General features: G+C 42.7%; 2 protein-coding genes across 3 annotated transcripts in view; both read right to left on the bottom strand.

Annotated features, from left to right (window-relative positions):
- Positions 1-1387, bottom strand: part of slc8a3 (solute carrier family 8 member 3) — a 108523-nt gene extending 107136 nt beyond the window's left edge. Inside the window, exon 1 of one of the 2 annotated variants that reach the window (XM_023420928.2) lies at positions 475-1387. The gene's annotated coding sequence lies outside the window, so the exon portion shown is untranslated. The remainder of the gene's footprint in view (positions 1-474) is intronic. The other variant, XM_023420927.2, reaches the window with a different exon arrangement.
- A 10327-nt stretch (positions 1388-11714) lies between these two features.
- The window catches only part of cox16 (cytochrome c oxidase assembly factor COX16), a 4481-nt gene continuing 1802 nt past the window's right edge, over positions 11715-14393 (bottom strand). The window contains exons 3-4 of the mRNA XM_023421049.2: positions 13085-13153; positions 11715-12362 (exon numbers count right to left, since the gene is read on the bottom strand). Of these exons, the coding sequence (XP_023276817.1) occupies positions 12249-12362; positions 13085-13153 (183 nt within the window). The 3' untranslated portion in view covers positions 11715-12248. The remainder of the gene's footprint in view (positions 12363-13084; positions 13154-14393) is intronic.

The raw sequence follows: 14393 nt of genomic DNA, 5'->3' as shown, positions 1-14393 counted from the left end.
AAAATTCATATATAAAAACTGGGAATCCAGGTGCTCAGCCAATCAGCAGCAGGGACGGCTCGGAGGTGCTGTAACAACCGGTATCCGTTACTTGCGTTGACAGACGCCAATTATTTTAATGGCACACCCATTAGACAGTATCACGAATCCATTTCAGCCCGTTGCAATGGATCATATCTGCACAATGATGAGGGGCAACGGGAGCGGATAGACAGGTTACAGCCTGAGCAGAACGAGGCGCCCCGGAGTGACGGACCACATCCCGCTCTCATCTGTTAAGACTATATCGACTGTGTTTCGCAGCTACACGGATCTTGAGATACATCTAATGTGGCTGATGTGATCTGTCTCGTGTTTAATTAGAAAGCCTGCGTGTGTTGAGCACTGACTGTGCGCCAGGTTGCATCACTCATTAACGCACAGATGATTTAATATCAGTGAGTTTGCATCATGCGTTGTTCGTTATAACCTTACCTGGATTTGTATTCCGGGGAGTTTATGTAGTGACTGCGAAATAGCTCCTGTCCGCCCCCTTTATTATTGTTTTGCCGTTCAGATCAGCCGTGCCAACAGTCTCAAAATAAGCTCGCTGTTTGGATCTCTGGAGTCAAACGTGCTCCTCGGACCAAATTCCCCCGGTGAAGCCGCTTTGTCGTCCTCATGTACGGAGAGGCAGGTTCCCCCCAGCCTGCTCGGTATTGGCGATTGTATCAAACCGGCCAGAGGTGATCGCTTTTCGTCCTCTGCTGCCTTGGCGCCCTCCTCCCCAGATCCTCCCCGTCTGACGGACTGACCGGGTCGCAAAGCTGTCAATGACGAGGGAGGAGGAGGAGGGGGAGAGGGTGTGTGTGTATGTGTGTGTGAGAGTGGGAGGGGGTCTGTATTTTAAGGTTGCACCCTTGGTAGGAATGGATCTTCGGAGCCCGTCCGCACGGCTCTCCCTCCTCCTGCAAGCCGTGAATCAGCGCTCTCCTCCTCCTCCTCTCTCCGCTGCGATAGCGCAGGAAATCTATGATGTCGCTCTTGTGGGAACAGGCGCTGCTGTAGAGCTCCTGTGTGCCGGCTCCTCTCTACAGAAATGGCCCACCGATATTAATATTAAACACTGTCGTACATTAGAAACGCGCTCAGCTGTGCGCACCGCTCTTTAAGTTACCACGGCTGTCAGCTGGACTTTGCGCACCATCGGAACAGCCACGACCCGTCTCCCCCCGCGCTGCCTCGGCTTCTGGAGCTTTCAGTGATTCGCTGGAGATGAGCTTCATCTATGAAGTCTCATCCTCGGATAATTACTATTGATATTAGGCCTCTTCTCGCGCGGTGGAGGTGTGAAATGGTTGCGCCCTACAGCCCTCCGCCCCCCATTTGTAAAAGTCACACAGACAGGCTCGGTTAGGCGCGCAACTACGTCACCATCAGCTGAGAGAAGAAACCTGCAACACAAAGCATAAATATCGTCCAGGCCCACAGCCCACCGTGACAACTGTGCACAGTGGGAGGGAGGCGGGGCTGTGAGGAGTAAAAAGATTGTAATTAAGGAACCACTTGCTATTTAACCTCTGTAAACTCTGTATGACTCCTCCTTCAGACAAACACTGCACAGCTCTTCTCATGACAAACTCTGGAAGTAGCCAACAAAAAAAAGTTTGCAGCTTCATGACTACGATATTAAGATGTGCGTGTATGCACACAAACAGGAAGTTATTTGGAGAACTGTATGCAACGTCTTACAGAAGCTGAGAAAGAACATTTCAGATGACTTTTTTGAATTGAATTAGAGCATGGTTTTTAATCAGTGCCACAGATTCTGTTAGGATGTTCCACAGCAGTAACATTAGATCAAGTCCATACTAGACTGAAGTGTCAGTCCATATAGTTATTTCTGTGATCAATAACCTAAATATCTTTTAACACAATTTAGGAAAAAAGTTGAAATACTGCAACACAGACCACAAGCGTAGGGCTAAGCATGAGGCTCTCCATGGGGCTAATGAATCATCATAAAGCCTTTAAAGCAGCTAACTGTTCAACAGTGAGAAGATAGCACTCTCATGTCTCGCCATTAAATATGTATATAGCCAGCAGCCAGTTAGCTTAGCTTAGCACAAACACAGAAAACAGGGGGAAGCAGCTAGCCTGGTTCTGTCCAACCTGCCAGACTCCAGAAAGTCACAACACCTGGAGAAAAAATACTCACATAGCTCCCAGTTAATTTACTTAAACACATTTAAAAAAAAAAAAAAAAAAAAAGTGAAACAAATTCATTCATAAATTAACACAAATTAGAATTTCTACCCCAAATGTCAAACTATTCCTTTAAACAAATCCTGCTCAAGTGGCTCCCAGAGTTCAGGCGCATCCTCACCATCCTATTTGTGTCTCTTTGTGCCCCCTCTTGCAGTTGCATTGCACAACCCAGTGATCTTCCATCCCCCTGTTAGATGCATTAGTAGCCAGTAGATAATGAGCTTCACTGGGCACACAGTCCTTGATGCAGCGCAATCACCCATAACCACTGCTGACAAGACAGACGAAGCCCCAGAGACAGGAGCAAAGCGGGAGGATGTTGACACTGCCACCACCTCTAATTACAGCATAACACCGACCTGAAGCATTGTGAAAAAAGATCCTAAAAGTCCCAGGGCAAACCAAACAGTGTGTAAAATTAATACAAGTATTAAAAAGTCTTTAAAATTAATTAGCAATTAATCAATAATGAATTATAATTAATCCACCCAGAAACAACATGGAGAGACTTGGCGCAGTCTTCTCATTGCAGTAAGCAGAGTCTCTTTTCTTTTGGGATGGAGCCTATATGCAAAGCAGGAAAAAATCAATTGGGTCCGATTTTAATTACATAGTCCGGCACTGTGGCACAGAATCTTATTAGCCTGTTCAGATTTCCATGCTTGTTAAATTCAAATATGAAATTCAAAAACAATCACTTCCCAAATGGACCGGGGGGGTTGAGACGGGCCAATCTGGTCAGGCAGCCCCCACTACCACCACCACCACCACTACCACCACCACACCCATCCGCCATCCTCCACTCCCCTCCATGTAATGCTGTAATTAGTATGGAGAATATGGTTGGATGTTTTAATGAAGTTTTCTTATCTGCAGGGGAAAGGGTGGAGGCAGAGAATACACTGGACAGATTGATGTGCAGACTCTTTAAGCGTACCTGCAGCCAGCATGCGTCCTATGATTGGAATTCAATGCCTGCTCTTGCCTCTCTCATCAAACTCCTGCATGAGTTCAGTGATGATTAATGGATTATACTTGAAATCAACACAGCGGGCCTGCCCGTGCTTCCCACTGAGCGGAGCGGCACTCACGAGGACGGGAGTGGGCTTGATGGCCGTAGCCCTGAAACTGACTGGATGCATTGATTCCGTGAGAATAAAGCAACTTCACCTGCCCTCTCCTTCCCGTTTGCCCCTCAGTATGCCCGACGACGGTCGAGGCCCCGGATCAGTTTCACTAAAACGTCTGGCATGCAGCAGAAGCAGAAAATCTGGAGCAGGGAACGATACAGCATAGCACAAGAGAATAGTGCTGCACTTGCACTTTGTGATTTGTATTTTCTCCCTCTCTCTCTCTCCCTCTCTCTCTCTCCCTCTCTCCCCGTGCTGCGTTCGGCACTCTGCACATGCTGATAATTTGTAGGCTCGAGTTGCAACAACTTCAGTGGAAAAAAAAAAACTGTCAGGGCCTGGCTGGTGAGAGAGAGACGAGGGAGGGAGGGGGAGGTCACCAGGGGAGTTAACACTGACATCACCCCTCGGGCGACGTCCACTTACGACGGTCAGTAATGAATAGTGAAGTTGTGAAATGAGAAAGGTAAAGAGTCACCTCACATCAGGATCTAAAGACCTTGAATCTGGAGGGTGCCTTCCTGTCACCAGTGAAAGTGTGTGTTTGGAGGGTGGTGTGATGGTGGGGGGGGTCAGACACAGAGCAAAGCACCGAGTCGGGAAAAAGTGATGCATGGCGCGGAGGGATGCAACACTTAGCTTAAATGAAAATATGTTGTGAAGGGTCAGTTCATTAACTTACCACTAGTCCTTTCTGGTCATGCAAAAGCTTTTGGTTTCATTCGCTTGATTTTTTAAAATATCTGTCTCAGACATTTTAGCCTTTACCCCAGTGGGACGCAGGTGAATCCAATTTCATATGTGGTGTTCACAACTTGAAAGAAAAACAGAAACAACAAAATCTCTCTCCCGAAGGTGCTCCTGCTACTGTGGTTCATAAAATTTTGTACTCGTGACCTCTTCATACAAAGCCTTGTCTACACGCAACTCCTTATCACATCTATGAGTTGTGAGAAGTTCAATAAAAGAATGATTTCCCTTCTATATGACAGTATGTCAGTAAAACTACGACATGTCAAAGATTAAAGAAAAGTCCGAAAAATAAACATGATGAATTTAGTGGTTTTTCTTGTTTCTTTGTGCCTTGTCGGCCCAGAAAGCGGCACAGCAAAATTCATTCACGCGTCCTGGTGATAAGCCTGAGATGGTGCTGGAAGCAGTATTGTCCATCTGTGCTCTGGTAACTAACTGGACGAAAAAAAAGTTAACCCTTCATGATGTCTCTTTGTACCACTGACTCCCGTGTTACGACTACTACAAACTTTGCTGCAGATCTTCGCAGAGCTCTTTGCGCTTCAGCGGAGCAGGTCTATATACGATGGTGCAACACAGCCAATGTGATAGCATCCTCAATTTTCAAGTCTTCAGTCCTGTGTTCCCTCAACAGCTCAGCTCCGCCAAGACGCTCTGCAGCTGGCCCGTGGCACAGACTCACGTCAAAGTCCACCAAAGTGAAACTACATGTGAGATCTACAATCATCTTCATCTTAAGGGGTCAGTGACCAAAATGGTTTCGCAGCCACTGCATCACAACATCTCCGTCATCCCATCTTTCAGACCTGCATGCATCACCTTGATGGGTGGATATGTACATAATCATATTGAGGAGAGGAGCCGGTTATTCTCCATATAACGCTACATAACCTTGACCATCCCCTGCACCAATAAATCCTCTCCTCAAATAAAACCCTGACAGTCCATAAATATACAGAGTGCACTGCAGATAGAAGGGAGCCCTGCGCTAAGCTTTCACACTGTATGTATTTTCAGCTCAAATAATATCCACAGAGACCGGTATTTGCACACACATAGTATAGCTTGTCTATGGAGAGTGCCACTTCTGCAGCTGCAGCTACTGGAGCCGAGCATTCAGTGGTTCACTGGTCTGGAATACATTTGCAGCGGAAGATGGGTGAGAGAGGAATACCCACACTGACTCCATTACATCAGAGAAACAGTGAAGATGAGTGCAGGGCACTGGACTTCACACTGATCTACTCATCTGCCCCGTGCCTTATGGTGCTGAATGAAAAGAGAAAGGAAGGATGAAGGGAAGAGAGTCAAAAGGAAGGGACTGCGAGAAGACGGGAGATCGAGGCGGAGAGGTCGGCTCGTCTGAGGGGTCTCGGCTTTGCACGCTCGGGCCCCCTTTGCCCGACAGCCACGTCTCCATGGCGACGTGTGGCCCCTGCCTCGGTCCTGGGGAGAGTGGAAGTGACGGCAGCGATCTGTGCGCGTTCCGTCTGGCTCATTATGTGGGGAATGAAGTGAAACAGCCAGGGGGTGCATTTGTTCTGCGTGGACTACCCCTCAGCTGCCAAGCGTCTGTCTATTTATAGAAATGAAATGAGAGAGCGAGAGTGAGGGAGGGAGGGAGAGAGAGAGAGAGGGAGAGAGAAAGCCTAAATAAAATAAACACAGGGGTCATTTCCCCGCTAACTTTCCTCCCTCCTTCCATGTAGAATAAGTCTATTTTTCCTCGTTTGATTCTGCAGCTCTCTGTAAGTGACATTTCAGCGAGTCAGTCGGGTCGGGAAGGTTGAGGCTCTCGCTGACCACAGCTTCAGTGACTTTGTTTTACTATCTGGGACAAGGGTCTGATAAAAACACACAAATACACACCAGGGCTGCGACTCAAGTTAATTGAGTTAGTCTTAAGTCATTATAGTGCTTTATAAACCATTTATTTTATGTTTTTATACTTCTAATAAATGCTAAATAAGGGAACTTAAAGTGTTACCACTGATAATTGACAAATAATTTTAACTGCTGTTGATGTTTGTCAAATCAACTAATTAACACCAATAGCCTGTACACATTTGGTTATACTTTATATACAACATAGTATACAAATTCTTGAAATATGCGATATGATAACTAAAACATAATCTGTAAGAATAATAATTCTGTGATAATACAAAGGTGACATTATCTTTGTATATGTTGTCTGATACACACTGTAAATTGTCCCATTCAGTATACAGTATATCTAAGTTAAGGGCTATTCTTATCAAAAATGTGTTTTTGGTTATTACATCATTGGTTTATAAGAAATGTCTATCAGCTGATATATCAATAATCATCATCATTTTAAAACTCTTAAATATTGATATTGGTATTATCCTTGCTCGTCCCTCAGTGTACGGCAGTGGCAGACAGCGGTGCTGCTTCCCACTCCTCCACCCAAAACTGACTTTGTCAAACAGATTGTATCATTTGTCTACATATAAAAACCTTTGATGCTGTAAAAACCAACTAAACTTAAGGATTGAAGCTTTAAAAAGATCAAATGAAACCAGGAGTGTGTCTTCAGTAATTTAGTGGGTGTGACTTCAGAGTCCAACTAATGAAGTCAACACAACCCGTCAAACTAAAAAGCCTGTTGGTTTAGAGTCAAGGTGGGCCTCACACTGTCTAATGTCCTGCCTCAACAGCCCGTTTTAAAAGGAAACATCACATTAAGGAAATAATAATAAACACTAATACATGTATTAAATATAGTGTTGTTTGAGGATTCGCCAGGAAATCCTCAGACGAGTCACAGAGTATTTTGTATTTCCTCACTGAGCTGAATGATCGTGTCGCCAATCTTTGTGAAAAATGTCTTCTTGTGAGTGGTAATTAATCATCATCTGGAGTGTGTGAGAGTGTGTTTAGGAGGGGGGATTTCTTCATTCACTCAGGGCCAAAAAGACCGAGTGCAGACTGGTTCGTCTGTTGAGTGTTTGCACATCAGAGCCGAGATGATGTGGCTGCAGCGGTTTGATTTGATTCATGTCAAAAACCTACTCGCAGAGCTGCAGATCGAGCGGCCAAATCTGAATGATACAGGAGCTCCAGAGCTGCATGGGGCCACTGAAAGATGCTAAGGATTATGTAGTGTTTCAGAAGCCCAGTTCTCATAGGGCCCAGAATTTCAACCAGCTACATGATTCTTCATTAGTTCTCCTGCTCGCAGAACGACTTGGTAAATATTGAATTTCATTTCCCCATTTTTAGCCTCGTCCAATGAATATTTAACAACGTTTTCTTGCATTTTCAAATGAAAAATTGAACAGCACGTGAAGGGATGGGCCTTTTTCAAATTAGGACTCCAGCTCATCATGCATCCTGACAGGTCACTTACAATAGCAAGGCCCTAAGGATTGACCCATTTTGGCCTGTGACGACTACACCCATAGAACTGGAGTGTTCTGAAACATATCTTTTGCTACAGAGCTCTCAAGTCTCCTTCACATGGTTCATTTAAAGTGGGCTCTATAGAGAAGCTGTGAGGCAGAACGGCTTTGCACAATTAGTGAGGTTACGGATGGTTCATCAAACACACACACACACACACACACACACACACACACACACACACACACAAACACACACACACACACAAACACACAAACACACAAACACACAAACACACACACAAACACACAGCTAAATAAATACCATGTGATGTACATTTAACACAGGACTGAAAAATTACTAAACAAGGAGTATTTAGTTTAAAGCGCAGTTCATTTCATCTGCAGAATATGGAGAAACATACGTCAAACAACAAACGCCCTGTGAAAAAATTTCATTCACTGTTTTACTTTGAGACTGAAGAAAACCTGAAAATGCGATGATTCTCAGGCGAATTCTGGACAGCGAATGAATGGATGTTTATTCATGGAATATTATGAATAATCTGTGAATAATAATATTCTCAGAAAGTGGAAGCCACGCTGGATCTAAAAATACGTGCACCATGTCTATGTGTTCAAATTTGACTGAGTTATTAGTCCATCAAGGAGTAGGCTACAAATTTTGATGCAGCAATTAGGTGATAAGGGTTTTTATATCCTTTTATATCCTGCTGCAGCTGCTGACCATGTGGGTAAGCCGGCGTAACCAGATGCTGAGCTACAATAACTAACTTCCTGTTGTCTTTAGAAATCCTACATGTACCTGTCCCTCCTTCCCCATCAGCTCTCCCGCATCCCACTTGGAAGGTGAGACTCAGTTTGAAAACCTCTGATCCAAAGTAACAGGGACACTGTTTCTGGAAAGAGATGTGATTGGGTGAGTTTTTAAAAGCAATTTAGGAAATATTTCATTATAACGACGGGAAACAAATCATCAGCGACTATGTACATGCTGATTTGAGTTGTCCTGAAGGATCCTAAAGCTGCCACATGAAAGCCAGCACGTTTTAATTATTTGAAGGGTTATAGCTGAAAGGGTTACTTTAAGAGGCCAGAAAGTCAACCACCCTTTCTTGTTTTAAGTGGTCACATAGTTTCCTTTCCATAAGTTATACCCATTGGCTACCCAGATGTTTTTATTTATCATTAATCATAATACAGACCATGGGAGGTGGTATGAAATGGGTGTAAGTTAAGTGGAGGCACTGAAGGAAAAATAATTTGAATTCAATTAATACTTTTGAGAGTAAAACTGATGTGCGTTACGATTTGCTGTAAAAGCAGGCTGAAGGTCATCCACTTCCTCAAGCTCATCTCACTGCATTCTAATGGAAACTGTCACCATTTCAGAGACCAAACTATTGTCTGTGGTTAAACCCCACTCACTGTGTTGCTTCATCAAACTGAGGGAAATTCAACCACTAAATATCAGTTCATCACTGGGGTGAAAACAGCATGTAGGCTTATACTTCTGCAGACAAGTGACTGCATGTACAAGTATTTGCTTAATCCACAAAGCTTCTTGTGCATTAAATCACATTAAAGAGCAGCGTGAGCTGTTATTGATTCCTGTAACAAAATGCTCTTTTGACCTACCCCATCCTCCTGCCCAGAGAGGGTCAGAGGTCATAGGTCAGATCTCAGCCCTCAGCTACAGAACAGCAAACCTTGGCACTGGCAGCTTTTCAGTGTTGTGCTGCAGGACAACTCAGCAGGGTGGATTTCATGGCTTCAGCATCTAAAATGTGAGGATCTGCTGCTTTTCTTTCTAATACTTTGTTTCCATTATAAGCTTGGCAAAACAAACATTGTTAAGGTTTCACTTTGAGCTCTGGGTAATTGTGCTGAGCATTTCTCATTATTTTATTCATATATTTATTATTATTTATTTATTTATTCATTATTTATTTCATTGAGAAAATAATCAGGCGATCATTCCATGTTCCAAATAATTTTATAATAAAATAATATTAGTTGTAGTCCTGTACAGAAAAGTTAAAAATGAGCTGTAACTCAATCCAGCTAATACTTCTACTTGCATACTGATAATAAGTCTATACCCCCCACCCCTCTCTCTCTCTTCTTGTTACGAAGTCCGGTGAAATCGGCCACTAAACACACAACAAGTAGCACACCTGAATAAAAAGGTACCCTGTGTCCATGAGAGCCAACCTAAACAATCCAGGCACAGTCGTTAGCCCACTAGCATTGCCGTGATATGCCCCGAGGCAATGCTAGCAGTTAGCCAGCTAGCGATAGCAACAGTTGCCCGAAGACATTCATAACAAACGTAACAGCAAGTTAGCTAACTTTATCATGCCTGGCTGGTAGCCGGTCACTAATGAAAACAGACATGTGACATTACGTAGCCATCAACTTACTTAAACATTGAAGAGAAGAAAAACCGGGTCCAAGTCAAGGTGGGGGTCTTTAGCAGCTAGTAGTTCTCCCCATCTCCGTAAAGACAGACCAGTATTGGCGCGACAGTTGGACTACGAAAGAAATTCAGCCTTGGACTTTTCCTCTGGGAAGGGTCGCACGAGTCACAGGAACACAGAGATGGCCGGTGAAGATAGTGACAGCCGGTAAAAACTTAAAAAAAAATCTTTCTGGATGTTTTGATGGTCGACCGGAAGACAGGATTTGAGCTGGTAGTCCCCATGGCTAGTTCGCCTGTGCTCGTCTTATCTCCATTTTGGTCTGAGGCCTTTTATTTATTTATTTTTTTTTTTTTTAAGGAAAACGTGGTCTCTTCAATGAAGGCAATTCTGAAAGGTAGCTTTCACCTGAAAGCTGTGAAGTGTAAGGTGCCATCTTCCCTGTGGGCGGTACCTATGTGTGGGCCAACAGTTTAACAGGACGGACTCACATGCACTAACATGCACACGCCGTTGTCCTGGATACCAAAACCAAAAGAGGGAGTGTGTTTATTCTCTGCTCAGGACACCATTACTCCACAATATCTTTAAACAAACAATAGTTGTTGTTTTTTGCTATATTATTGTTTAGAATATCGTTTACAGAACTTTTAAATGATTAACACTTTGAATGCATGACTTTTACTTCTAATAGAATATTTTTAAATTGTGCTATTGCTTCTTTTACTTCAGTAAAACATTTTAGTACTTCTTCCACCACTGCAGCAAACATTACAGTATAAGCCACATTCTCCTAAGAACAGTTCAACATTGGCTTATTGATTATCATCAAACTCAATATTTCTTCTTTCCCACAATTCGAAACTGCAGCGTCCTCGCTGTAACTTTGATTTTCAGGCGGTGTGTATCTAATGAAAAACAGCCCAGGGGCAGTCTGTGGAGCATCCAGAATAAGTGTGTGATTCACCTCTAAGATTACAGATGCACCAACATGTGGATACGCTAAATGTAGAGAGGCCTCGTCAGAAACACCAAACATTTTTATCAACACACAGCCTGACAAGAGAGCCTTGATGTGATCTGCTAATCCTGTGACAAATTACTTGATTGCTCCGCTTTGTCATTCAGATCTGTTTGGTGGATTAGAGGCAATTGCTACTTCACGGCAGCTCTGCTTGAAACGGAAACAACCAATGACAAAGTACCACCCCAAACAAGATCCATCTCTGTAAACCCTGTGCATGGAAAAAAAAAAAAAAATCCTCACATATGAGCTGTTGTTTGTTTCACATAAATATCTGAGCCTGAGAAACTCTAGGTGTTAAAGTGACTCAAATATCATGAACATAAAAAAATGTGATTACAGAAAATGTATCCCGAGACACTGTCATGGAGAACTCTGGACCTGAAGAATATGCATTACATCCCTGTTTCACAAGCTGAATGAGGCGAGACAGAACATACATTACTTATACATACTGATGTGAAGACATTGCAGCATACAGCGAAAAATCATGTTCTTGTGTTTTGTAGGACAAAAAAAGCAAAAGGTAATACTATTTCCATTATAAACGTAATAAATCCACCGCATTGCAAAGTAATAACTGTCAGAGAAACAGATTACGGTCGAGACCTATAAAGCCTGAGGAAAGGCTGGACTGTTGTGTTATTTATTCTTTTATACTTTCAACTGGTAAATCAATGTGATACAGTTGTAAAGAAAGACTCACCACATCTACAAGCTTTTATCAAAAACAAAATGAAACTAAAAGTAACAATTTGGATCAATAGCAATAATTTATTGGGACATGGAAATCATACATTGATATATATATTTATATATATTGATATATTTTTGTTTCCCTTCTTGGTTTTTGTGGGGAAGGTATGGTGCAACAGGACACAGATGTGCCACCTACTGGTTGATTTTATTACAACCTCCTGATCACACTGGAGAACAACCAGCCAACAGCTGACTGCTTTATAATTTTGTGTATGAAACTACAAGAAGCAACTCATACTTCTTTAAATTTATGGGCAACCTTGAACTTATTTCAAGGTTTTGAGCTCATGTGGCATAATTGTAACCACTAGTAGCCGTGAACATCCAGAAGAGACCACAACAATTCACATTTCCTAACTTTCAAGTCCAACACAAGCCAAGGCCAAACAAGTTGAGGCCAAGCCCTGAAGTGGCAGCATCCGGGATAATTTGGTCTCTGTGGCGTCTTCACCACAGACTCCATCCATTCTTGTCTGGCCCGTCCTGCTGCAGTGTGTGTTCAGTCTGTTCAGCATGGCGTCCATGAGCCTCAGTCTTTTTTGTTCTGCTTGGATCGCTGCTGCTCCTGATACTCTCTGGAGTCCTCCCAGGGACGAGGACCACGGATGTTCTTCCACTCTTCCAAATTCAACTCCCTCATTTTCTAGGAAGAGACAGAGGGGAAGAAAAACAACAGGTGAATGATGAGGTTTAAACTTCAGGGTGCAGATAATTCAATATTCAAAAAATTCAGTTTTATGTAAATTTCTGAATCTGACAATCCAAAACTCAGTCTCCACTTGCCCTCCGGGAGAGGCTTTCTGAAAATGTGCAGTTATCCCCATATTTAAATTATATTGTTGTCTTCTTTAAGACAGACAATATTTGGGAGAAAAGTGGACTTGTGTGAGTATTGTCTTGATTTTTACAGACCTAGGTCAAATAATGTTTTCAAATAATTGAATGAAGTACTGCAACAGAACTGTCCTTTATTTGGGCATAAAGTGTTCAGCGCTAATGTTACAGTATCTACCAAGAGATATATTTAAACACTCGAATAATGGTACTAATAGACCAATATAAATTGTCACATCATCTCTACTGTTTTTGGCTCCTGCTGTGTTGATAACAGGTCACCATGCACAACCACCTGTTATCACATGACAAAAACCCTGTACTTAGATCATGTGATAACACCTGAGCAAGAGCCATTAGCTGGAGAACACCAGGGGATGTGGCAAAAAGCCATTTTTTGTAGGATTTGATGACATCCTACAAAAGCACATATTGTTTACCAGCTGCACTGTCTTGCAGACAGACCAGGCTGGTTAGTTTCTTTCATCTACTTCCCCCTCACCCCCAAGGTCTCAAGCTGTCTCTCCTTACCTCATACTCCTCCTCCAGTATGACTGGCTGCTTCTCGATGTTCACTTTGGCCTCCAGTGAAGGATCCAGCTGACAGAGAACAGAGAAGAAATATTTGAAACACATATGGAGCTTTCTGGCAGAGATACGCACGTTTACGACAACAAAAAGAAAATGAAAGCAAAGAGAAGAAAGGCAAAGATGTGGAGCGGCTCCTTGTTTGAGTCTTGGATTTGGTGGATAGCAAAATTAAAAATCGTTAGTGTTGAATGAAATTACAAAGAATGGAACAAGGTGAGAGGTTTGTACGGTTAAAACTTTGAACTGAGACGGTGAGAAACCCCTTTAGGCGGCATCTTCCCCTCCTCTCCTTCGTGTATTATTTCTTTAATGTATAAATGATGACATCTGCAGAGGTGAAGAAGTTTTCTTCCATAACCTTGTGTAGGAGACAAACACTAAAGACTGACTGACTTTTTCTCACCAGTGTCAAACTGTGTTTTAACTCTGTAAATTATTCTTCTTGATTTGGATAAACATTATGAGGTTTACTAAAAGTTAAAAAATAAATAAAATAAAAAAATCTTCGGAGAGAGAGAGTCCGATGCAGTTATCTGGGTTTTGCAATTCAAACTGATTTTGCCCCAGAATAGGACTGAAATGAATCCCATTCTGACTCATTACTTTTAATGAGTTCTAATATTTCATTGCAATAATGCTGCAGTTACTTGGGATACTTATGGAAACTCCATGATTGATTTTTAACTAGACCTACATACTACAGAAAAATAAATAATATAGAAAATATATAGAAAACTCTAGTAATAGTATTATTATTTCTACAAAGCGAGTAGCCTGAACCCCAAAAACAAACTGGGAGCCTTCAGAGGTGAGGAAGACTCGAACAGAACCTGGACAGGGAAGAGAAAAGGCCTTGAAGTTCATATCTGCCTCCAGGCTAAATTAAATCATTGAAGAGCAAATGCAAATTGGATCACACAGTGACTTACTCTCAGACAGTGGTTTTAATGATTTTAGTGGGCAAATCAGAACAAAACAAAAGAACAGGCTGATAACAGTCCAAAGTAAGAAACAGAGCAGTGGTTACAATCATGTTCATTAATAACTGTTTAGATATTCCATGCATTAATTACATGTTTACACACACACACACACACACACACACACACACGGCTGAGATGAATCTCAGCTCCACAGAGTGACAGAGGAGAGAGGCTCGGTCTGCCGCAGGCCCCGTCCAAAGAGAGCGAGTGGTGGGGGCAGCTACACAGGCACCATGCCAGTGGCATGATGCTGCCCACCCCCCCCC

This window comes from Seriola lalandi, unplaced genomic scaffold, assembly GCF_002814215.2.
Source record: "Seriola lalandi dorsalis isolate HSWRI2012SDOR001 ecotype SW California unplaced genomic scaffold, Sedor1 jcf7180002054660, whole genome shotgun sequence".
NCBI classification, from domain to species: domain Eukaryota; kingdom Metazoa; phylum Chordata; class Actinopteri; order Carangiformes; family Carangidae; genus Seriola; species Seriola lalandi.
The sequence above is the reverse complement of the archived record's forward strand: the minus strand, read 5'-3'. Positions and strand labels throughout refer to the sequence as shown.